The sequence below is a fragment of the Chiroxiphia lanceolata genome, chromosome 1 (assembly GCF_009829145.1).
Source record: "Chiroxiphia lanceolata isolate bChiLan1 chromosome 1, bChiLan1.pri, whole genome shotgun sequence".
Lineage (NCBI taxonomy): Eukaryota > Metazoa > Chordata > Aves > Passeriformes > Pipridae > Chiroxiphia > Chiroxiphia lanceolata.
Window position 1 is genome coordinate 131,506,698 of NC_045637.1, and position 22,893 is coordinate 131,529,590.

Sequence of the window (22,893 nt, forward strand, 5' to 3'; positions counted from 1 at the left end):
TATGTATTTTTAAATACATAGACTGACATGTACTGTACATAAAACCTAGACTGTATGTCCACTACAGTCAGGATGCTGGTCCAGTTAAAGTTATAAGGCAACCATGGATATGGCTTTTTCCTTAACTCAGAGTTTTGACTGAAATTGTGCAATATGTTTCTTTCTTTAGCAATGTTTATTTGGTTCTACCCTTCACAATTCCCATTGTAAATTATACTCATGTTATTAATCTTAGCCTTAAAGGTTATTTTGCAGGTGATGAGGACTGTGAAAACCTTTTCTCTGAAAAAAAAAAATAATGAGAGAGAGAGAGAGAGACTCATTCCAAAGATCTACTTTAATTTTGCAGGCTATGCAAAAGATTTTACTCTCACATAAATGTATGCAACTCCTTTGAAATCTTTGTTCTGCAGCAGGGTAGTATTCATCCCATCCTTCTGGCTGTGTTCAAGCTGCAGTGTCTCCAAGATTAGATAATTGCATATTTGCTCTTTGTACAAGCCCTGCTGCAAAGTCCCCCAAAAATTGGAAGCACTTTGGAAAAGACCTTTTGCAGCTGGGCCTGAAAGGCGAAAATTATACAGTGCTACTGTGTGACATGCTAAACCACAGATTCACAGTGTAGCAAACTGGCAAGGAAGTGTTCTGCTTTTAGGAATGTTCAGTAATGAACTAGGCATTCCTGCAGTGTGGTTGCTTTCATCTATCAAGTAGTGGACCAGTGGCCAAAGCGGCTTCATTTAGTCCCATTATTCAAGCACTCGTAATAGCAGGAATGCTCTGATACAGATTTTACTTCTCTGCTTTGTTACACAGCTTTCTGCTTCTTTGTTCTGTAGCTTGAAAATATTTGACTTTAACATGGTACCATTTACTGGCATTTAGAAAGTTTTTAAAACTTTTTTTTTTATCTTGTTATCCGTTATGGAAAGCAGAACTAGTAAATTCCTGAGTGTTGCTTCAGAAGTGTATGGTTTGTATTTAACATTAGTATTTCAAATCCGACTGTAAAAACTAAAGAAAATAAAGCCTTCAGTGTCAAGTACGAACAATATGATGTGACAACTGTATCCTGGGCTGCATCAAAAGCAGTGTGGCAAGTAGATGGAGGGAGATGATTCTGCCCCTCTAACTGCGCTCTGGTTAGATCCCCCTTGGAGTGCTGCATCAAGCTCTGGGGCCCCAAACATGAGAAGAATGTGAACCTGATGGCATGGGTCCAGAGGAGGGCTGGAATTGTCTCCTATGAAGACAGGCTGAGAGAGCTGGGGGTGTTCAGCCTGGAGAAGAGAAGGCTCCAAGGAGACCTTATGGTGGCCTTTCAGTATTTAACAGGGGCTTACAAGAAAGATGGAGACAAACTTTTTTACCAGGGCCTGTAGTTACAGGACAAAGAACAATGGTTTTAAACTGAAAGAGAGTAGATTTAGATTGAATATTAGGAAGAATTTCTTTACTATGAGGAAGGTGAAGCCCTGGAAGAGATTGCCCAGGAGTTTTGGATGCCCCATCCCTAGGAGTGTTCAAGACCAGGCTGGATGGGCCCTGAGCAATCTGGTCTAGTGGAAGGTGTCCCTGCCCATGGCAGGGTGGTTGGAAGTAGATGATCTTTAAAGGTCCCTTTCAATCCAGACCACTCTGTGATACTTTGATGGGTGCTGAGAGCCTGACTTAATTCTTATGTTTCTTCAATTCAATGTTTCTTCATTTCTTTTTACAATGAGATTATTTTAAGAGTGTATCCTTTGAATAGTGATAGAAGATGATGAACTCATTTTCCAGTGTCACGGTGTGATCCACTCTGTCTTGCGTTATGGCTCAAGTAAAAGTGTAATTACATACCTTGTTACTTCTTTCACTGCAAATGCACCAAGGTCAATTTTCTTTTAATTCTAATTCCACAGCAGCTTAAACTGGTCTGTATTGGGGCAGATGTGCTGTTGTTACTAACTATCTCCTCCAAACTAAGTAATTCTAACCCTCTGTCCTTTCACCACTGTTTATATCGCAAGAGCCTGTGGTGCAGAGGCATAAAACCTTGTCCCTCAGCCACTATTTCTGGCTAAAACACAATGATTTTACGAAATTCAGAGAAGTGCAACAAGCTACAGAGCCCTGTAGATGCCAATCTCCAGAACTGCTTGGAATGTGACACTTCACATATTCCTATTAACACTTTGGGCTAAAATACTTCATGGTTTACACCTTCCTAGGTGACAAAGACTGAAAAAGATAAAAACTAAAATTTTTGAAAGAAATTACATGATCCAGTTTGTGTAAGTATTTCAAACATTGTCTACCAACAAATCCTGTGAAATAGTCTCTTCCTGAAATTTTCTTTGCTTTTACTTGCTTCTAAACACAATGAAACCCCTTGACCAACAGCCAAGAGGGGAATTAGGGGTTGCTTCCTAAGTACTGAAAAAGTAGAGGGTTTTTTGGCTACTAATATATGGGAGAAATCACCCCTGATGAACAGACATTAGAGGATGCAGAAGTACTATATCCATCCATACATATGCGTAATAGAAATGGGATTTGTGACAATGCTCAGCCAGCTACCTCAGCTCCCCTCCTTAGGTAATGGAAACCTCCCAAGGGCCCCCCAACCAGGTGCCACTGGCAGCTCCTCTAAATCCTGTAATGATTTACTATCTTTTATTTCATAAAAAGTTCAGCCTTTTCTGAAAATCTTCTGAATAATTTGGCTTTAGAGTAAATAATTCTCATTCAAAGCACATTTCTTGGCTTTTTTTGTTCTTTCAAAGTACACTTGTCTCTCTTTTATTACCCAGTCTAAACCCACCATCTTCAATTTTCGCTGTAGTGTGTATGATCACATTGGCTGCTCAGATATGCAGTGTGGGGGCATTCAAAGCTTTATGACTAGCTTAAAAATAGACACAAGTTTGTAGCTATTTTCTTTCTATTTTGTTCAGTTTATTGGAAAGGATTTGGTTAAAGAGAAACCTAAGGTATAACAGCCCCTTCTTGTTGACTGGTTTTAAATGGAGAAATGAAGTATCAAGCATTGCAGCTCCCATGTAATCCAAATGAATCAATAAAGTAGATTTATTTGGTCATTTGGTCTGTGTAACTCTGAAATTACCTATTTGCCATGGCTGATAGTTTCAGATTGTTAACATAGCAAACACTCAGCTCTAGAAGACATAGTTCACCGTCTCCACCAGGCAAGCTAATGGAAATTAATGGTGATCTGTTTGAATAAGAACTGAGTAGTCATCACACGGCTTAGTGTTTGGTCTACAAGACTGCTAAAAGGAGTGAGATAAGCAGCAAATGTCCTAAATGCCTGCAATTTTAATGTAGCAATGCCTTTAGGTGCCTGACACTTGAAATTGAGAATTTGGAATTTGTATTTCTCAGGAGATTTCCATATGAAAAGTTCAGGAAGTTTAGACAAAATGTCAAGGAATTTTATAAAGGTGAACCATAGGAAGTACAGGAGTCGAAGACATAGATATATCTTCTGACTTGTCTTGTGTTCCTGGATGCTTGACTGGAGGGTGTAGGGAGGTCCATGTCTCTGCCTGGGACTGATGGTCACCAGTTTTCTGGTATATTAGAAAGAATTGAGCAGAGTTCACTATTTCCATTGCAAGCCCTGGAGGTGGGTACCCAGCTATTCACTCTGAGAAAGCTGCATGGGGTGGAAAGAAAACCCTCTAAGGAACTTGCAGCTGAATGAGGAGGTCACAAGTGAAGTTTCAAAGTGTCTGAGTGTGATCCACACAATGAGAAAGAGATTTTTACACGACACTTCAGTACTTAACAATAACTCTTCAAAGTCTCATTTCAAACACCATTTTAAAAAACATTTGTTCTTCCAAAGATATGTCAGCACTATTGTGAAAGATGGCATTGCAGATTTATCAGAGCAGAATAATTAAAGAAGTTTTTTCCAGTTCTTCCTCCAAAAAGGCCTTTCTTTTGTATCGTTCCTTCAGAACTTGGAAGGGAAATGTTGCTCTACTGCCCTCATTTGAATCTTCCCCCTTACATCCTCCTTTTTGACTAAATTTGACTCCCCTGGTTGGCCTTGTCCAAATGGCTGTGCAGGGAGGGTTGTCCCACCTTCTGGGTAACCCAGTGGTAATTGTAATTGAAGCCCTGTTCAGCATAATACTACATCTGTAGAGATCTGGACAGAGACAAAAGAGATGTCATTACTAAGTAGGATGCTGTGTTCATCCTCAAATAAGCTTCAGGACTAATCCCAAAGTGTCAATGATATTACTATAATAGCTGAAGCAGGAGGAATACCTTAGCACATAATGAGGTATGCTACATTTGCAAAGAAAGGAAGAACAATGTTATAGTTTAAATAACAGGCAGGGATGTTGTATGTAACTATTATAAGCAACAGAGGGTGAAGGATTAATACAATCATGGAAAAGTACTGGGCTTTAGCAATGTGCTCGTGATTAATCCCTATATATGGATATTATAAAATTGAAATGCATAAAGCATGCTGTATTATCTTAACATGGAGGGAGGACATTGTTGGACTTAGAGAAAAAGTATAGGAACAGGAAAATCAGCAAAGCACCTAAAAGACCTGCTTGGGAACATCACCAAATGAAACAAATTTTGGGGTCACTGTAAACTGTATGAAATCCCCGTAATAATCATTCTTATATAAGCTCCAGTGATCCCAAGAACTATCAGTACATTATCAGTAATTCCTGTTGTTTATTGTAATAAGCATCATCTCAGGAAAATCTCATGCAGACCTTGAAACATCTTGAAAACACCTATGCTTAAAACAGCTTGACATATTGTTTCTCCTTCTGTAATGGTAAAATATATATTCTGTCGAGGACCAGGAATCAGAATGGGAATGATTCTGGAAATGGAAAAATATGTACAGCGATTGAATGGACTTTACACATTGTGTGTTTCCCCCGAATTTGTATCTTCCGGGCATGCCCCGGCCTGCTCACCCCCCTGCACCTCTGTCCTCTCTGCCGACTGGCTGGAGAAGCTGCGACAGGACACAGCCCCCGTTCGCCCTCTCCTCCCCTGGTCCCTCCTGCGCTTTCCCCCCCCCTGTTTTGCCCACGGCTCAATCCCGGTTTGTCCCCCGACCTGTCTGTCTCCTGCTCCACCCTGTGTTCTGGCCCTTTCCCTCCGGATAAAAACCCCGGGTGCACGCTGGATTAAAGATTCTACCTGCACCCCACCTTTGTGTCTGGGATCCGTGCCGTGTCGCGGCCCCATTCCCCTCCCCCATTCGGACCGTGGCATATGGCGCCCAACGTGGGGCACGAACCCACGACCCTGAGATTAAGCGTCTCATGCTCTACCGACTGAGTATTCTATTTAAAAATTGTGTAACTGAAAACTAATTTCCTGACCTCTTCATAGTGTGGCCCTGTACTGTGGATGTGGAGGTAGCACAAGTCAGGTGGTACCAAGTAGCCAGAAGAAGGTATGGAGAAAATGCTTTCCATGGGTGTTGTCATGGAAGCTCTTCTGTGGTTGAATCATGGTGTCAGTAGGCACCAAGGACCAGACTCATTTCTGATTTCTCCCTGTGTTCCTGATGGCACAGCTCCAGTGCAACTACGATCTCCAGGAGGCTGCTCTAGCCTTCCTTCAGCTGCAAGCCAGCTGCCTATGGGCATTAGTCTCAGTTGGTGTTAAAAAGTTCTAGCACAAAAGACCTCAAAATATGGTCCGTGGAGTGTACTGCTTTGCTCATTGCAGTTTGCACGTCATGTCACACCTGAACCTGGATTGCTGGAGATGGGGACAGAGTCATGGAGATGCTGGTCTGTTCCTCTGTCCCAAAGCTGACAGGGTCCATTTCTTCGGGTTCCCCTTTGTGTGAGTCTTTTTTCCTCCCTCTTGTTTCTGCCCTGCCCATTGACCAACACTTTGCATCTGCGTGTACCTTCCAGTGTCAATGAGATCATCATCCTTGATTCAGTAGTGATGCTAACCCAAGTGTGCTGTAGTGTTATGGGCCAGTCTTATGGCAAAAGTAGAGAAAAGCCACTTCTTTGTCAGGGACTTTATAGTTTGATTGTTAAAATATTGTCATTCAGCAATTATTGAAATTGTTGTCCCTGGAAAAGACTCCTGTGAAAGAGAAAGAAAAAAGGTGCTGGATTTTGTCTGGCATGTCAGCCATTCCTGTGGTTAGAGTTCGCTAGAAGAAGAAAGACTAGAAATAACAAGACTATATAAGATTTAGCTTGGGAAATAATTCTTACTCATTTACTCATATGTAGTATCATATGGCACAGTCATCACAGTTAACAGAGGGGAAAATAATGTGTTAAATACTCTACAGATGGCTTTTTATTTTAGTTGGAAAGACAGGAGAAAGAAGCATTTTAAATAGCTCTTTCAGTACATAATAACAAATGTTCACAAAATCCCACGAGGATAAGATTTAGCTGTATCTACAGCTGTAACCCAACAAAGTGCTGCAAGCACTGCCATCACAAAGTGCAGGAAAAGCAGACCTATCACAGGCACCTTCAACTGATACTGGTTTTGTTTATGCTTTCTAGGTTGCAATATTGTGCCAAAATCTGTGCCATTTATGGAAAGCATTTTGTATTTTAAAGCTGTTGAGTTTGTAAGACAAAGTCCTTCTTTTGCCTGCTTTATACCAAATCCTTATAGATGCAGCAGAGGTGATGAGGCTAGCAAGAATAGAGGCACCCACCAGTCTGGCTTTACACCACACTCCAGAGCACTTTGCAGTACAGTGAGTAACTCCATGAACACTGTATTCATGCTTGTACATCTGCTTACTGCACAGCTGACCAAGAGCCATTGTTTATATGCTCTTCATTAATTTTTTTGGCAGTTTGAACCAATACACGCTGCAGTGAATAGCCTGGAGAATACGCAGACAATTCCAGGCATTTTGCTCTCTGATTTAGCTGTCCAATTTTTGCTTCAATTGAGTTGTCTACCATTGATGATAAAACGCAAGTTTGTGGCTGACAGCGTAATTGCATATTATTTCTGTGTCATTTACATGTCACATTACCACTGGCACCAGAATAGTTCTGGCAAGATTCAAACAGTAATAAGGCTGCTTCTTATTAGAGGCAAAACCTCTGAACCCTCTTTTCTATCACTTTGTGGTTTATGTAATCTCAGTGATACATGACTGCAACAATCCTATTGGGTCACTTGTGTTATGTTGAACTGGAAGTACCACACCTTTATTACATTTTGAGATTACAGATTTCTGTGTTAGATGAGGACAATATTTCCTTTGCCCTCTGAAAATGAGTGACCTTCCAAATCATTTAAAGATGAGAAAAGCTGTTGCTGAGAAAAATGTTACGCAAGTGATTGTGTTGTTCACTATATGTTAAGTAGACTAAGCATCCAAGTCGGTGCCTTTTTCCCATTAAATTTTTGGATTTCAGATGTGTAGAGTGCTCACAGGATTGTTTACCCAGGTAAAAAACATCTTACTCCTAGTTTTTCAGCTGTCTGAAAAATGAAGATGTGTGAGTGCCCACTGTGTTACTGTGACAGGTGATCTCAGCCACATGTTGTTTGTTGTTCAGCCCAAGCACCACTAGTGGCCTGTGGGATATCAGAAGGCATGACGTATTTTAACAAAAACTGTGACTTAAAATAATGTTCTAATGCAAAAGTCTTTGCTTGCTTGAACCTCCTACAACTGTGAAGCAATATGATTATATCTGGTGGCCCCCGGATATTTTTCCCAGAAAGGTCAGGTGGGTGTTGATTTAGGAAAAAGATAGAAAAGCACAAAAGCTGCCAATCCAGTTCCCTTCAAGCCTGTGGTGTCGTGTCCATGCTCCACTTCTCCAGTACTTTGTGCTGAAGCAGTAATTTTCAACGGCCTGAGGGTTACACTGCTGTGGTGTCTGTATGGAGCCCAGCCAAACTGGCTGCATTAGGGAGCGTGTAATCCCACGGTGGTGTTCCCAGTTTCTCTCTCTTTTCCTGCCACACCTGCTTCATCTAGCTAGAGGTTACCCAACCTTTCTCTTTCTCTAGTCCCATAAAATATACCTTTTGAGCTGCCATTCCACTTATCAGCAAACCGGACCTGGGTTTTGTAGGTCATGTTTAAAATATCCAGATTCTTCGTAGGTCTGCAGCCCTGTGTGTAGGTTAGAAGCACCTGAATCAGGACAACTGAGGTAGCCTCATCTGGCAAAGATGCATAGCTTAACCCAGAGTTGCTGCTGGTGACAGAGTAACATGGATCTGTACCCCACATCATCTGTACTCACCACCAGAGGTCCACAGAGGAGACTAAATTAAAAGCGTACCAACTTCCACTTAGATAAAACATGAGCACACGTAAGGCTGGGGGTGCGCATGCACACACACAGATGGTCCACTGTAAGTCTAAAAAGATGTTCCTCTGCAAAGACAAGGAATTTATCATAACAGCTAAAGTCCAATACTTCTTTTGTTCTTGTTGTTTAATTCCCAGAAGGGTCAGCTACAACGTGTCTCTCCAGGAAGACTCCACAATGAGAAAAACAACCCAGAGTTGCTTCTTACTGATCATCCTTCTAATTGTAAGTATGAGAAAACAGAAGTGCCCATAACACTTGCCAAATTCAAACTTGTAGTGATGTTCAGAAAAATGAGTACTGAGTTGTATTTGTTATACTGCACAGGTGAAGGAATGAGTTACCTTCCTGATAAATTTCAAAATAAGCTTAATAAAGTTTCTAAATAAGTTATCTCATAGAAGTTCAGACTTGAAATCATTGTTTTCTGGTGAGACAGAACTGCAAGTCTGAAGAAGATTGTGCGTATGGCTTTTCATTTCTATGTTTTACAGGCTACAACATAGCAGTGACATGGAAACTTAAGTGTTTGAAAACTTCCTTGATGATGTTGTGTGAGACAAACTACAACTTCCATGTTGTAGAGACAGGTCTAGGGGACATGTTGGGGAACACTAGCAACTACAGTCTCTGGATTGTTTATTGGATTGTGTACCTCACAGAATCATATAATATGCTGAGTATTCTGGTATTTGTGACCTCTTGTGGCTGTTCTACGTATCCTGCAAGGCTGCACATGGCAATGCACTGGCTAGGAAATCACCCATGGTCAGAGATGTCTGTAACAAAGAGCCTGAGAGAAACCAGCTTCCCTCTGGCTTTGAATCCCAACTGATCTGCACAGCTTGACAGGGACCTTGACATAAAAGCAATTCTTCCTGTAACAAGCCAGTGCCAAATAAAGAAACAGTTCGAGTTTATATTTCTTCCCAGTCAAGTGACAGGACTGTAAATATTCTGATAATTAAAATTGCCAACAGCATTTCTGAGCACCTGAGGTGCTTTAACCTACAGAATGGATTTGTAGGTCAACCTGGAAGAACTGGGCTAATCCTTGCTGTGTTGTCCCCAAATCTTTTAAATCTCTCACCCATGTAGCACGTATGCAACATTAGTTCTGTGCACATTCCTGCAGTACTCCTGGGCTAGGATTTCTTTAAAAAACTCTTCAGTGAGATCTGCATCCCCTTTTTTTAAAATATCTTTGCACCAGAGGACTCTTCAGCTTCTGACCTCAATGGATAACTTAAGCACAAGTTTCCTTCATTTTCACTCTTCCAATCTCAATGTGCCTTCTTTTCCCACTGCAGTGGGCATGCTATGGCCTACTTCAATACCCCTTGGATTAATTTACTTTTTGATAGGGGAGAAGTCACGGTCATAGAAGTAGACCATGAACAAGCTCTGTTTCCTTGATGACACTTACCAGAACACTGCTGTTAGATAGATCAAATATGAGAAGTATTTGGCACCGGTCATTTTCCAAAAGATTTCCCCATCTGTAGGTGATAGGAAACATTCATTTTTTACATTTTATTTGTAGTCTGTAATGAATGAAGAGTGTCTTTCTCTTCCATAGAGACTGTTCCCACTTTGTTGGTTCTTCTATTCATTCCTTGGTTCCAAGACCTGTGAGACATGTCAGCTGCTGTCTGAGATTGAGGAAGACATAATAATTAAAGTGATTTGTGACACAGGGTTGAACTTCCATCCCTGTTCTCTACTCACCCCACAAACCATCCTTCAGATCTTTATTCTTTAATGGCTTTGATGGTTTTCATTCATCTTCTCATCTGTGTCCTGCACTCCCAGTGGGTCACTGCAAGCTGTTGCAAAGCAACACAACCTCTGTTGGGGTCCTTGTGTTTCTCCTCTGGGCTCCAGTCTCTCTGTGCCATTTGTCCACCTGCAGTGATCACCACTATTGAGTAGGGCATACTTTTACCTGAAATCTCCTTTCTTAGGGTAGCTGTGATTCTGTAATACACTCTTAGTGTTGGAGCACTCCGTGTCCTATATACAGTGTTAGTGCTTTGCAGAAGACTTCCTTCCTTGGATTCTTCTCATATCTCTCCTTGGATGTTTTGTCATAGACCTTAGTTACTTGATGTGCACAGACACCCCCTCCCCACCATCTCCTTTAGACTTGTCACCATGGGGTTTTGGTACCTTCTGATACAAACCACCTCTCTTATGTATGTCATTTTTTGTGTAGAATAAATAGCACTTCTGTGTACAGGTCTATAATGATTCGCTTTTGCCAAACAAAAACTGAAGCAACAGTTGTTCCAAAATCTAATTTAGAAATAGAACTAACTATTGTCTTCCTCTATGATGGATTCCCTTGCTTTTGGGTGCAGGATAATGCATCACCAGATAGTTCTCTACGCTTCAATGGGAATATCATTAGAAAATTTAACTGTTCATCATGTCTTAGTTCACTTTATGCCTGTTGCTCTCTAGTTTTTGGCAATTATTGAAAGCCACAGAATGTGACTGAGATTTATTTCCTTAAACACATGAGCCCCTGTGTGCTGGAGCAATTAGTTGATCTCCTCAATGCACATTTCTCTTCACAAGAAAGATGGAACATCAACACAGTGTGCCCAGCAGCACCAAACTGCAGAGAATGAGGAAGACGAAGCACGTTTGGGTCTCTTTCCAGTGTGACCAATCAATTTTGCAGGACATTGAGGGAAGAGATTTGTATTCTCTTCAATATTTTGTCAAGTAAGAACTGTCATTTAGTGCCTACAAATGATAGTTTGTTCTTACTCTGGAAATGAGGATTGATGGAGAAAATTTTCTCACGTATTCTGATTTTGTGTCTGGAGCCATCCACAAAGTGCACAGTAAGGACTAAATGGATGCTGCAGCTGAAGGACACACTATTTTCAATTAGGTCAATTAGACCAAGATTGTGTTTTAAAATAAATTCATTTTGAGTAAAAAACAAATTGTGCAAGTTCATTAGGTCTGAATCTGTCAAATTGTTTCCAAGCCTCAGTCACAAAGCTATGCAGAGTCAGGTGCTTCTTGCCAACTCCTATAAGTCTTGGCAATAATTCCCATTCACAAAACATTGAAAATTAATTATATGAAAACCTAAATGTAATTTTCAGTAACTGCACAAATTGGTGTTTTTTGGAATACAGTTGTGGTATGGTGAATTCAAATCTCCAGAACCCATTAGTGAAGCACTTGCCACACATCTGATCCTCACATGGCGTGGTGGGGCCGTGTGCTTCCCTGGCCTCCTGCCACTTGCCCAGCTCCACAGCTCTCACCACCAGTCTCTAAAACCCGTTTCTGTGCAGGTACTGTAAGAACAAGCCTTTTCCTGCTTAGACAGCAACTCTTCCAGCATCTGGTCCAGAGCAGGTCCTATCCTCCAATGAGCCAGAAGAGCTGATGGTGATCTGTCACAGCCTCCTTCATCTTCCTTCATCAGAACTTACTTGCTGTCTGGCACCACTGGGAGCCCAGGGGCTTCCCCAGCCGTGGATGATGAGATCCCCCTGGGTCTCATCACCTGAGACCGTGCCTTTGGAAGCTGTTGATGTGAGTTAGTATTTCCCTGTGTAACCATGGGTTGCTTCAAGCTGTAAGTACACTGGCAAGTTCTGAAGCTGTTCTCACACAAGGAAATCTCTGGAAAGCAATTTGCTGGTATTTTAAGGTGATGAGAATTAGTGTGAGAATTTGAGACTCAAGCTGCTCAGTTTCCTGAGAAAGGAATGCTGTATTCCGCTCTATTCACCCAGTTTCAGGAGTGATCAGGAAATTTTGACTACATCTTTGCTTATTTAAAAAATAAGCTGTTGCTATGCAGCTGATTGCCCTAAAGAGGCCTCTTGCAAGATGATAATTAGGGCTGCAAGCAAAAATCTGTTAAGTATTCTGCAGCCTTTCTGTAAGCCCACAGCTTGCATCGGGATAAACTGCAAGTAAAGCTTCCTCATGTGAGCAAATCCTGCAGCAATGGCAAAGAACTGTAAGATTTGTGAGTTGCTTTTCATTACAACTGCCTTATCTTCATTTACTGTGACTGCTAATCTCGTGATTGTTTAAAGAGCTGCCAAAATCTGCTGTGTTAGTTGTATAGGGTGTCACTGAGATAATTACCATCCTGCTCCAACATAGTAGAGTACGAGAAAATTTTAACATTCAATGGTTAAGTAAAACAAGTCATGTTGTGGTATTTACCCAAAGAAATTGTCTGCTGTTTCCTAGCACATTTGTGATGGATAGAAATGATTATATTTACTGAGTACCATACACTAATGACTTTCCTAAGGCATCACAGTTGTTTTCTTCTCTGTCCTAACACTAGCAGCTGTGAAGAGTGGTTCAAACATCAAAATATGAGAGAGACTCTGCCACCAGTCTAAATCATGCCGAGCTCTCTCTCGAAGATGTGATGTAGTGAAGAACAGGAGCTTAGTGATCCACAAAGTGGTGACTACACATAGCAGTTTTAAAAGAATTGTACATTTGAGCTATTGAAATCAATATCAAACAGTTGGAGCATACAGAATTTGAGCTATATTTTGACTGAACTCAACAATAAATGTTACTAAATTACTGTATTTAGTGGAAGGAGGAAAAATGCAAAAGTAAAGAAAGCTACAAATATCTTCTTTTCCTAAATGTCATGTATTGTTACAGTTAGTGTCCTGCAAGCTCCTTGATGGCAGAAGAAAAATATTTGGGGTTGCTTGTTCATCATATGCAATATTTTGTGGGGAAAAAAGTGAAGGAATTTTATCCTTGCTTTATCTGGATTCTCCCTTGCAGAAATGGACACTGTGTTGCAGAGGTTAATAGCAGTTGTCTGTCTTACAGAAGCAAGGACACTATCTGTTCATTCCTGTATAATTTAATAATGAAGCCAAGTTGCTTTCTCTAGATTCCTTTATTAATTCTAGGTATAAAGTGAACTTCAGCATTGTCAGAATCTTGTTTTTTCTCCTTGTAATGATAATTTGTTTTCTTATAACAGTCATTTGTCACGTGGTGGCTTGGTGGTCGTATGTATGACGTCATTTACTTGGACTTTTAGGAGTGACATCATATGTACGGCTGCTAAACTGCTGCATGGGACATCACTTAAACAATTTTCTTCTGAAGAAATGATGCCAATCATTTTCAGGCAATGAGCACATCAATTATTAAGTTGTGAATTATTTATTTCTCTTTAATAAAGAATATTTATAAATGAATGAGGCATTCCTTTACTGTATCAACATCATTTATATTTCCACCTAAAATAACAGATGATGGATGGATGGATGGATGGATGGATGGATGGATGGATGGATGGACGGATGGATGGGAAAGCTTTTTAATATGCAGTAATAGACTCTGAACATTCAAAATCTGTTCAATGCTGTAGGTAGTTACCAAGTTAAAATTACTTACTCTTGGCTTTTTTATGGTGAAAACATGCGTTTTAAATCTTAATTCCTAAAATACATAGATATAACAATTAAAATATAGTAGCAGAGGTGATTCCAATCATCTGCCTGAGAGCAGATACAAACACAGACACACAGATTCATGGTACACTCCCAGCCTCTCCCAATAACATGGTACACACTAAGCTTTCCCTCCCATGTAATCATGCCCAAAATCCTGCTACTTCTGATAAGGGAATAATGACCCAGAGATGTCTTTCTGACCCATTTGCCCTTTTCTGACCCCTATGATAAGGAGTGCAGGAAGACTAAAACAAATAATAGCATCTCACACGACAAACTGTAGCAAGATTTTTGTCTGACTTAACTGCAGGAGTATAAGGCTGGATCATCAGCCCACTGAACTGACTTTAAGAGGTCAGGCTTTAGGCTCTGGGTCCCAGAGTGGTGTCTCTTACACATGGTGGAAAAAACAGCATTTCAAACAGGGATGTGGCTTCTCAACCTCCAGCAAACCACCAAATTAATATTTCATTAATCTGCTGAAATGGAAATCTCATCTCAAGGTAGAAAAAAAATTGTGTTCAAGCTTCCAAGGCCAGCTCTAGGCAAACAGAAATGAGGAGTAGCAATCAATGGGAAGAGCACATTTAAAGGGCATATTGCAGATGAACAATACCAGTGACATACCTATGTATGACCCCTTAATTTGATTTCCCACACAAGCTATTCAATTTCATAAAAAGTGCCCGGAAAGATATTTGGACAATTAACTTTGAAAATCTGTGTCCTTGTGCTTGATAAAAAGAATAAAAAAAAAAAAACTTATTTAAGAGACATCTGTAAATTTAATATTATTATTCAAATTTTTATCCAAACTTCAGGTTTTTTGTAGGCCATTAAGTAATTTCCACTGATGAAGTAAGTCCCATTGAGCTTTAGTGACACAGTGTCATCCATATTTTTAATCTTTCTGGGTGAATTCCTGTCCTAAATGTAGGTAGTAGAAATTTTGCTAGCAGTTTCAGCTGGGCCATGATTGCCTTGCACAGAGGCAGTAGAATGGGCCTCCTGGTTACATGGTTGAGCACTTTTAAATAATTCTGTGCACAATCCAAGACATTTAGTCTATCCACCACCACAGGTACTCTTTGCCTTCAAGTATCAAAATATTTGCATTAAACTGTACCCAATAAGAGCTGACTTTGTCAGGAATTATACACAACAAGTCTCTTAAACTGACTTTTAAGAGTAGGCAGTCATTGGTGTCTGAATTGTGTCTTACCCCCCAAAATTATCACCCCACAGATAGCTGTGTTCCCAAACTGGCCGAGAGGAACAGAGAAATTGTCGAGAACAGAGGCAATGCCACAGAAGTCCTCCTAGCTTTCTTTGGCAATACTGATATTCCTCTCTTTAATACAAACAGCTTGGAACTGAGGAATTATTCAAAATAAAAATGGGGAAAATTAGCATGGAGTATCTATTAATCACTTCAGGAAAGCACTAGAGCCTGTGATGGTACATGGACGTGAAGGGCTAAGATAAAAATGAGGGTGCCTGAAGAACCTCATCTGCGCTTTCCTACACTACATGCTGGATTTAGGATATTGCTTGGCTGGTTTTTAAAATGATTCTCATGGACTCCAACTACTCACTTTAATCTTTTTATAAGTAAGGGATCTGTGATGTTTCGCTTCACTTCTGTATTTCCTGTTCTGGCTTTCTAGATACTTAATTTTTCACTTGGATGGCCAGATGAAATGTTCCAAATGGCTTCATTGTCCAAGTATATATTTGTTTGGGGGGTATACATACACATAAAATTTATTTCCGCCAGAAAATATCTTGCTTTTTATTCCTCCTATTTTATTTCAAGCACCTGTTTAAGTGCAACAAGATTAACTGCCTCCAGGTCTTCCAGCTAGCAGCTGTATACAGTTGAAAATGAAAATGTTTGTGTCAAAAGAGATTAGATTAAATTAAGAAAATATAATTAATTAGATATACGAGTATATACCCTGACATGGTTTGTATCAGGATAAAAGTAATGGCTTTTTTTTTTCCAACCAAGTCAAACACTGTGGTTTCACTGTGTATTTTATCAAGGTGTTTTAGTGTGCAAATGGGGAAAAAAGGTAATGCATTTATGCAATACAGTTGCCTGTGATGTGCAATTTAAAAAAGGGGAGGAAAAGTGTAAGAAGTAAGCTGATATTTGAATTTTCAAACCTGTCATGTTTTCAATTTGCACATCTACAAGTGCCTGCTTAAAGATCTGTGTACTGGCATTTGCTGCTAAAATGGTAAAGTTTGTGTATTTATGACAGTCCTAGATTTTGAAGCCTGCAAATGAGTCTGTATGTGTTTGTGATGGCTTTAGTACTGTTTAGTATAGGGGAAGATAGAGGGTCATGCAAGGAAAGTGCCACAGCAATGTTCTTTTTCTTGGGGAAGCAGAGGAACTAATCTTTGCCTGTCACCTTCATGCAGAGAAGTTTCCTGATATAGGATTGAGGCAGAGCAGAACTAACTAAAGCTCCACACTCTCGTTTCCGCTCAGAGACCTGAGTTGTACAACTGACAGATGGATGGATGGCAAAAAACCATGACTGACTTTGCCTTCCAGAGGCAATGATCCTTCCCTTTAAACTGCAGGTGGTTCAGAATGGGAGAATTCAGAAGATGCCACTAGATTGAAGAGGACTCTGTTATTCAGACTCAAATGTAGGGACTCAAATTTAGGTGCTTAACTAGGAACTAAGGTCAGATATTGAGGTTTAACTCTCTGCCCATTGTTTCTTTGACCTTAGCAGTTGAAGAAGTTCAAAGCAGGTGCCATAAAACATGAAATAATCAGTTTCCAGGTTGTGGCACTGAGGTATTTTGTCTGCACTGTCAGGAAAAAAATGGGCACAAGTGAGCAGAAATACATGGGTGTAATTTTTGGAAGATACAAAAATTCTTTTGCAGATGCTAAACTGAATAAAAAAATTTTGAAGACTTTATCAGGTATGTAATGGTCCTCTTTTTGCCAAGAAAAAGGGCTTGGCTAAAATCTTGTGGTTTTAATGAGGTAAACTAATAAAATTCAGCATTTACTTTGCAAGCAGTACAAGGCCCGTCATAATACTAAACATGTGCAAATAAAAGGCCTTTGAAGAATGAAAAATATATTTCTGGCCCCCACTTTTTTTTTTTTTAATTTTATCCTCCTGTTTTATTCAGTTGTACTAACAGTTTTTCCTTTCTGTACAGAGAATTGTTCCAAGTCTTTCTTCTACTGTAAATTATACTGATCCTACATTAGAGCCTGTAGTAACAGAAAATTCAGTCATACGACAGAAGATAATAGATTCACAGTTCAAATGCTATGAGAGGATGAACAGAGCTCCTCCGTACAAGAAAAAAGGTAAAAAGGATTTTAAAAAAAAAATCTGTCTGTATTTTGCCATGCTTGGTTATAGAACTATAAAGAAACGTTTTCTTCTGTATGCTAACCCATACTCTTCCTCAGGGTGCACCTTCCTTCCCACAAACAGTAATCAAAGTCACACTTACTTAGCATCCTCCTAAGTGCAAAGAAATAAAAAAGGCTGGAAGGAGCCCAGGGAGTGAATAGTGCTTCCTTCCTCCATTGTCCACGTTTCTTGCTCAGTGCTTTTCTGCTTGAATGTCTCTTGTTCTTGCTTAGAGAATGGCATTCTCCAGAACCTCTCAGCAAGCTTGCACAAAGACGTGATTGTGAATAGAAAATCTCTTAAATATAAATGTTGTTCTGTTCGCTTTACTCTCTGTTTCAATTTTTTGTCATTTGTGTATTGTCTGCTGGTTGTCATGCTCTGTACCAACACAGAAGTTCTAGACATTCCATATTCAACAGTAACACTAGCAAAAATAGGTTTATAAGGCACTGAGCACTCATCTTTACTAAATATGAGGCATATGTGAAGGGTGATAAAAAGAGAAATGACAAAAAATAGTGGTGCTACAGTTACATAGTATAAAGCAGGATTTCTGGTTGGGACTCAGTGTTCTGGTCACTTTTTCTTATAGAAGATATAGAAGATATGAGGAGGCTAGAGAAAAAAATAACAGAGGAGTTGTGAAGACTCATGCAAGTAAAGAACAGAGATATTGAGGACATAGTTTAAAGAGAAAATACGTAAAAAAACCCGCCACTAATAAAAACACCCAACCTAATACATGGATTGGAGACAAAGTGGGACTTTGTGTAATATAAGAACAAAGACATTTCTATAGCTCTTTATCACAAAGGTTTTACTGAGCTCTGTAAGACTCAAACAACAGTTAGATGTTAAGATACTCAAGTATTGATGTAGAAATGTTTGGGAATGAATATAGAGATTGACTTTGGTAAAAATAGGTTTTGATTCAGGCTGATGATGGGGAAAACCCACAAGTAGTTATATAGGGTTATGGAATATAAAGCATGATGTTTCAGACATAAACAAGCCTTTTAGTTGCTGGACTTATGGTGGAAATAACTTGCCGTCTTCTTCTCAGATTACTCTTTTAGTCTCCAGTTCTATAAACAAGTAATTTTTGCATCCATTGATGATTCCACTGGATTCCCATTTCTTCTGCACCTTGTTTGTGTGATTAGTTGCAACAGCTGTTTTTCCAGCATGAGCTGGGATTTCATATGATGACATGAATTCCTAGTAGTGTTCTCAAGGGCAGCATTGTCCCAGGAGGACAGCAGTGGCAGTTCCTGCATTCCTTCAACTGGCAGCTAGATTTTAAGTGATGCCATTAGGGACTGTTATGCTCATAGCAACATGCACTTAATTCATTTATAACCCAAAAATGAAGATAATGGGTGACAAAGGAATGATGCCAGCACTACTAAAGTTGCATTTTCACCTGAAAAAATAATAAAACGAGGTGCTCAGGTGCATGGAAACACCTGACCACCCCTCCAGGACAGCACCGTGTATATATATATATATATATATATATATATATATATATATATACACACATACATGGTGTATATATATATATGTGTGTGTGTGTGTGTGTGTGTGTGTGTGTGTGTGTATATATGTATATATACATATATATGTATCCATATATCCATATATACATATATATGTATCCATATATCCATATATATATATATGTACATATACATATATATCCTGTTAGTTACCTTGAAAGACACAGTCCACAATGTATAGATTGATATCTGCTATTTTTTTATTTATCAGGCAAGGCAGAGGATTTAAAGATAGAAATTCCCTGCAACCCCTTTCAACACCATCTTTCAAATACAAGCTCAAATTGCAAACAGTTTTTACTCTTGTTTTTCTTCATTATTACAAAAATACTCCTCAAAGTCTTTCAGATACATTTCAAAGCTATAGAAAAACATGACAGTACCTGAAGGAAAGATATTGAAGCTGTTGATACGATGATTGGTTATTTAAGTGAAAAATAGCATTAGCATATTTAACTTGATAACAGAAACACGTATGTGCATAAAATCTTAGAAAATGAGGTAAAAGTATGTATAAAAATGTCTTTTATGAACAACATCTAATCTGGAAAATACTAATTTAGAATTATTTATGCTTTCAATTTTTAATCCACAGCTCTTTTGACTTATAAATATTTATTGGTGCAAATTTGAACAATTCAGATGACTTTTTACAGCCTTTTTGCTTTAGTAAGAAAACTTATCTATGGATAGTTTCTAAAGCACCAGAAGCAATTAACTATCCATATTTTATTAACTTTCAGAGGTACCTTCTAAATAATTCTCCAAAAATCAACCTACATGGTCATAGCAGCCCTTCTGACACTTCCTCAGGACCAGAGCAAAAAAGCCAAGATGTACATTCTCATTCTATTTCCCTTTAACCTGATGGTCATGATGATAAATACCTTTTCCCCCACCACAAACTGATTTTAAATGGAAAATAACTAAGAAGTGTAGGGGTTTTTTTTAATACATTTCTTTTATAAGTCCACAATGAGTCATGTTACACATTGCAGCAAGCAGTCTTACAGCACAGTTTCTGAGTACCATAGTAGGTATCATCTCTGTTGGGGATCAAGAATGAGCTGTGTTCTGCCTCCCTCACTTTGCCGCTGCTCGTGGGGGTGGAAGTATCCCTTGTAAGCGACACAACCTCACCTGCACTACCTTCCCAGAAGATACATGATGAGGACAGGATCACAGCATGCCTACCTAGACAACATCAGCAGGCAGAATCTGCCTGTTACAGATCAGTCTTGCATCTGCTTCACTGGACATGTAGGTACATCACTGATCTCTGGTGCTGAATAAGGCAACAGCCTTACAGGGACCTGTCTCTGCCAATGTTGCTTCTAGTGGAATGTCCCCACAAACTCTTCCTTACCTTTACATTTCAAAGACCCAATTTTCAGACCTACTGAACAGCAGAAGGTGAAATGAAAAGTGGGTGCCTAATAGGTCTTTGGGTACTACTAGTGTAGGTGCTTACAGCTGGGGACAGAAGGAGGATCAAGAAGAGAAATTTTTAGGAACAAATGCTACATTCAAAGCTCAATTCAACAGGATTTAAAACATAACTTTCCAGTAAAATGAACACAACATCAGGTCAGCAAAAACAAGTTCCTTGTAGCCCCTGAATGCCACTCTTAAGTGTAACAATAATAAAGGAATTTATTACAAAAAGAAAACCTGATTGTCTGCAGGCAGCAGTATTCCTCGAGAGGCTAGAAAAGAACAGTTCAGGAGTGACCGTGTGTTGAATTAACTCCTGAAACCCTCTTAAATGTCCAGGTCTGTTCTGCAACCGAACATGGGATGGCTGGTTGTGCTGGGATGATACACCTGCTGGAAGGATCACTGCTCAGAATTGTCCAGATTATTTTCCAGACTTTGATCCAACCGGTACAGTATTTCTTTTTATCATTTTATCTTTTAAAGGATGTCTTCAAAACATTCATGCCATTGAGAGGATGCATGTTTGCAGTGATGTTTTTGCAGCACTGTGAAATCTTAGGGTATTTTGGTTGAAATTGGAACATATCAAGATTTTGGGTTACCTAATTTATATATTTTCATTTGTAAAATATTTTATATGTATTTATGTAAATATAATATAAACCATGGATTTATGAAACCTAGTTTATGAAAATGTCAACTTCTGAGTTATAATATCAAAATATTCTTAGCACCTCATTCTAAGTTTTTATAATGAAGAGAAAATGCTTATTTGTGTGAAATATGTGTCAACATGTTCTTTGTTCAATTTTTATTGGAAAGTATCATTTTATAGAAGATAAGCAGAATAACATTCTTTCAGTCTCTGAGTTTCAGTTAATAATTGAATTCTTCATACGAATACTAGCAGTCAGACTGAGAGAAGTAATTCAAAAACGTTTAAAAGGAAAATGAAAGGGAAAATCAAGGACAGGAATATTGCAAAATAGATAGGAGGAAATATTAAACACAAATTTAACTCCGGTTTGAAGAGAGTTGTGTGTTCCATGCTCAGGACATGTTGTTTATAGGTGGTGCTTGATGCCACAGTGTGCTAAATTCCACATAGTCACAGTGCACCAACTGCAGTTAAAATCTATGAAATTAAACATTTGGGAAGGAGGGCATATAGATCTAAAACTTTTCAACAAACTTAAGCCAAAATGTATGTGCCCAACTGGAGATGAAGGAAACAGACCATTGCATCTCTGAGAGTTAATTACCAAGTACCATTAGCAAAAACTGTTGATCTTCTCGAGCAAATTGCCTGTTTAGAAAACAGGGTAGTTTCCATGTTGGATTGAACCCGGTATGCATTTGGCTGAAGCCCATTTGCATTAGCAGCCAGATTGATCTGTGTTTCTGTTCTTCATAAATGAAGCTGTCCATGATTAGAGAATTCACACAGCAAGTGGGACACTTCCAGTGTCAGACTCAGTCTGAGGGAATTCAAAACTACATTCCATCTTTGGTGGAGGAATGTCCCTCTTTCCAGTGGAATTAGGCCTTGGACAGGATGGATTGAAGGAAGTCTGTGTGCTCAGGATTTCTGTACCTGGAAAGTGAGTTCATGTGGCAGAGTCTTCTCTTTTGTGCCCTTTTTTTGCTTTCTGATACAGAAGTCTTGACCTCTTTTCTGTACAGTGTCATAGTTTTTAAAGAGGAGTCTTGCAGGATGGTCATGCTCATGGCTTATCATTGGAGCACCTTGGGGACACAGGCTGAGGAGCTGAGACCCTCAGCTGGAGAATTGACTTTTGCTTAGGTCTCCCTCTCTGTGGACAAGTACTTCAACCATTAGAGTATTTTCTCAAAGCATTCCAAAAGAACATTTTAAAAGAATTGACCAAACCTGGTTCAGTTCCCAGACAGAAGTGCCAATGTTCAGAAGAGAGCTTGAGGCTCTGGATCCTGAGGTTGCACAAGCCTCTTCGTGCACACATGTTAGACGTGCCTCTTGGATGGGGTCTCTACCTTCTGCTTCAGCCCCCATTTTATTCATGGTATCCTCCCATAAGGCAACAGCCCCTTTTATGAATAGAAAAATTTACTACAAGGCTTCTGCTTTCCCTGCTTCCATGAGTTTTATGGAAGAAAAAAAACATGTGGCACTAAGAGTCACCAATAGGTATACTCCATGCAATGCTCAGCTTATACGTGCAAAGATGGGTGTTGGGCAGCCCTGTGATCACAGATTTCCACAGCTACTCAGGGTCCTCATCCCTCATGGATGGGGATGATTACAGAACCACTCTCCTGCTCATTCCCAAGCCACCTATTCTCAGCTTTTCCACTTGTCTGTCTCCAATGACTTGTTCTGAACTAATTGCTCCACTACAACAGCACTCTTCAAAGTAACACTTGAAGCCATCCGTGGAGAAGGATCTCGCTCCACTTACTAATGCTTATTAACGCCAAGGCCTGTGGTTCATACAACTGATTGCAAATCACTCCTTAATGTGCAGATGCCTGTCACAGAGTATGTGTGTACTGTGGTTACTCATTCTGGCATGCTTTAAAAGTTGAGATTTAGGAATTTTTTAGTATTCCTGTACTCTGTACAGACCCATAGGAAGAAAAGCCTCCTCCGGTAATTAATTTCCTACTGTTCTCTCTGTTGTCCTCTTAAAGAACATTACCTGTGGTC

At 39.5% G+C, this 22,893-nt stretch overlaps 1 protein-coding gene across 4 annotated transcripts in view; it reads left to right on the forward strand.

Moving 5' to 3' along the window:
* Nucleotides 1-22,893, forward strand: part of CALCR (calcitonin receptor) — a 159,047-nt gene that overhangs the window by 82,199 nt on the left and 53,955 nt on the right. For 2 of the 4 annotated variants that reach the window (XM_032711848.1, XM_032711856.1), the window contains exons 3-5: nucleotides 8,468-8,555; nucleotides 17,006-17,159; nucleotides 20,544-20,654. In XM_032711848.1, the coding sequence (XP_032567739.1) occupies nucleotides 8,508-8,555; nucleotides 17,006-17,159; nucleotides 20,544-20,654 (313 nt within the window). In that variant the 5' untranslated portion in view covers nucleotides 8,468-8,507. Of the gene's footprint in view, nucleotides 1-6,721; nucleotides 6,743-8,467; nucleotides 8,556-17,005; nucleotides 17,160-20,543; nucleotides 20,655-22,893 lie in introns of those variants that run through there. The other 2 variants (XM_032711874.1, XM_032711866.1) reach the window with 2 other exon arrangements.